This window comes from Arachis ipaensis, chromosome B08, assembly GCF_000816755.2.
Source record: "Arachis ipaensis cultivar K30076 chromosome B08, Araip1.1, whole genome shotgun sequence".
Classification (NCBI taxonomy): domain Eukaryota; kingdom Viridiplantae; phylum Streptophyta; class Magnoliopsida; order Fabales; family Fabaceae; genus Arachis; species Arachis ipaensis.
In genome coordinates, this window is record NC_029792.2 from 64,552,230 (window position 1) to 64,553,120 (window position 891).

Below are 891 nucleotides of genomic sequence, written 5' to 3' on the forward strand. Positions count from 1 at the left end.
TCAATCAAGGTTAAATTTCGATTGAACTTTAAATCTTTATCTTTATCAATTTAGTGCCAGCTTATTTTTTAGAAACTTGCTGCTTTATTATTATTGTGTTTTATTTGTTTTAGCTTTTACTCTAACATTCAGTTCCTTATTTCCTTTTGTGTTTTTGTGTTTGCTCTTTTATTTATGGAGAATTGAAAGAAACACTTGTATACTAAACATATATATATATATAACTAATCGACTATAAAACGCAAAAAAGTGTATATAAGAAACACAAAACTACATGAAATAAACTCACATATGAATGGATATAACACCAACCCCACACCCTTAACTTATCTGATGTCACTTATTCTTTTCGCTATTATCAGCAAGAACAAACAAAAAATTACAACATGTCTCAACAGATTAGACACACTTAATTACTCTTAGGTATATAAATAACAAAACTCTTTAACTAATGAGCAGGAGGAAACATACCTCAAGCAACACCATGTTTTGAAGGAAGAAGTAAGAAAGATGCTTTTCAAAGTTGAAAATCATGTTGACCAGCTTGATCTTATTGATGTGTTGCAAAGGCTTGGAGTGGCTTATCATATCAAGAGTGAAATAAGGAACATATTGGACAGTATCCATAACATAGATTACTCCCAAAAAAAGAAGACTCTGCATGCCACAGCACTCCAATTCAGGATCTTAAGGGATAATGGTTATGATATATCAACAGGTTTTTCACCTTCTTATGACTTGCATCATATACTACTTAGGAATATTTAGTTGAGATTGAAACACAAAAAAAAGTAAACTAGCTAGAATTATGTTTCTAATTTAGTGAGTCTATCTTAAAATTATTTTTCCAAAAAATTTAAACTATATAAATAAATGCACATGAATAATTTT

General features: G+C 29.2%; 1 protein-coding gene across 2 annotated transcripts in view; it reads left to right on the forward strand.

Annotated features, from left to right (window-relative positions):
• LOC107614148 (terpene synthase 10-like) overlaps positions 1–891 on the forward strand; it is a 6,153-nt gene that overhangs the window by 1,510 nt on the left and 3,752 nt on the right. For both annotated transcript variants that reach the window (XM_016316375.2, XM_016316376.2), the window contains exon 2: positions 460–718. In XM_016316375.2, the coding sequence (XP_016171861.1) occupies positions 460–718 (259 nt within the window). The remainder of the gene's footprint in view (positions 1–459; positions 719–891) is intronic.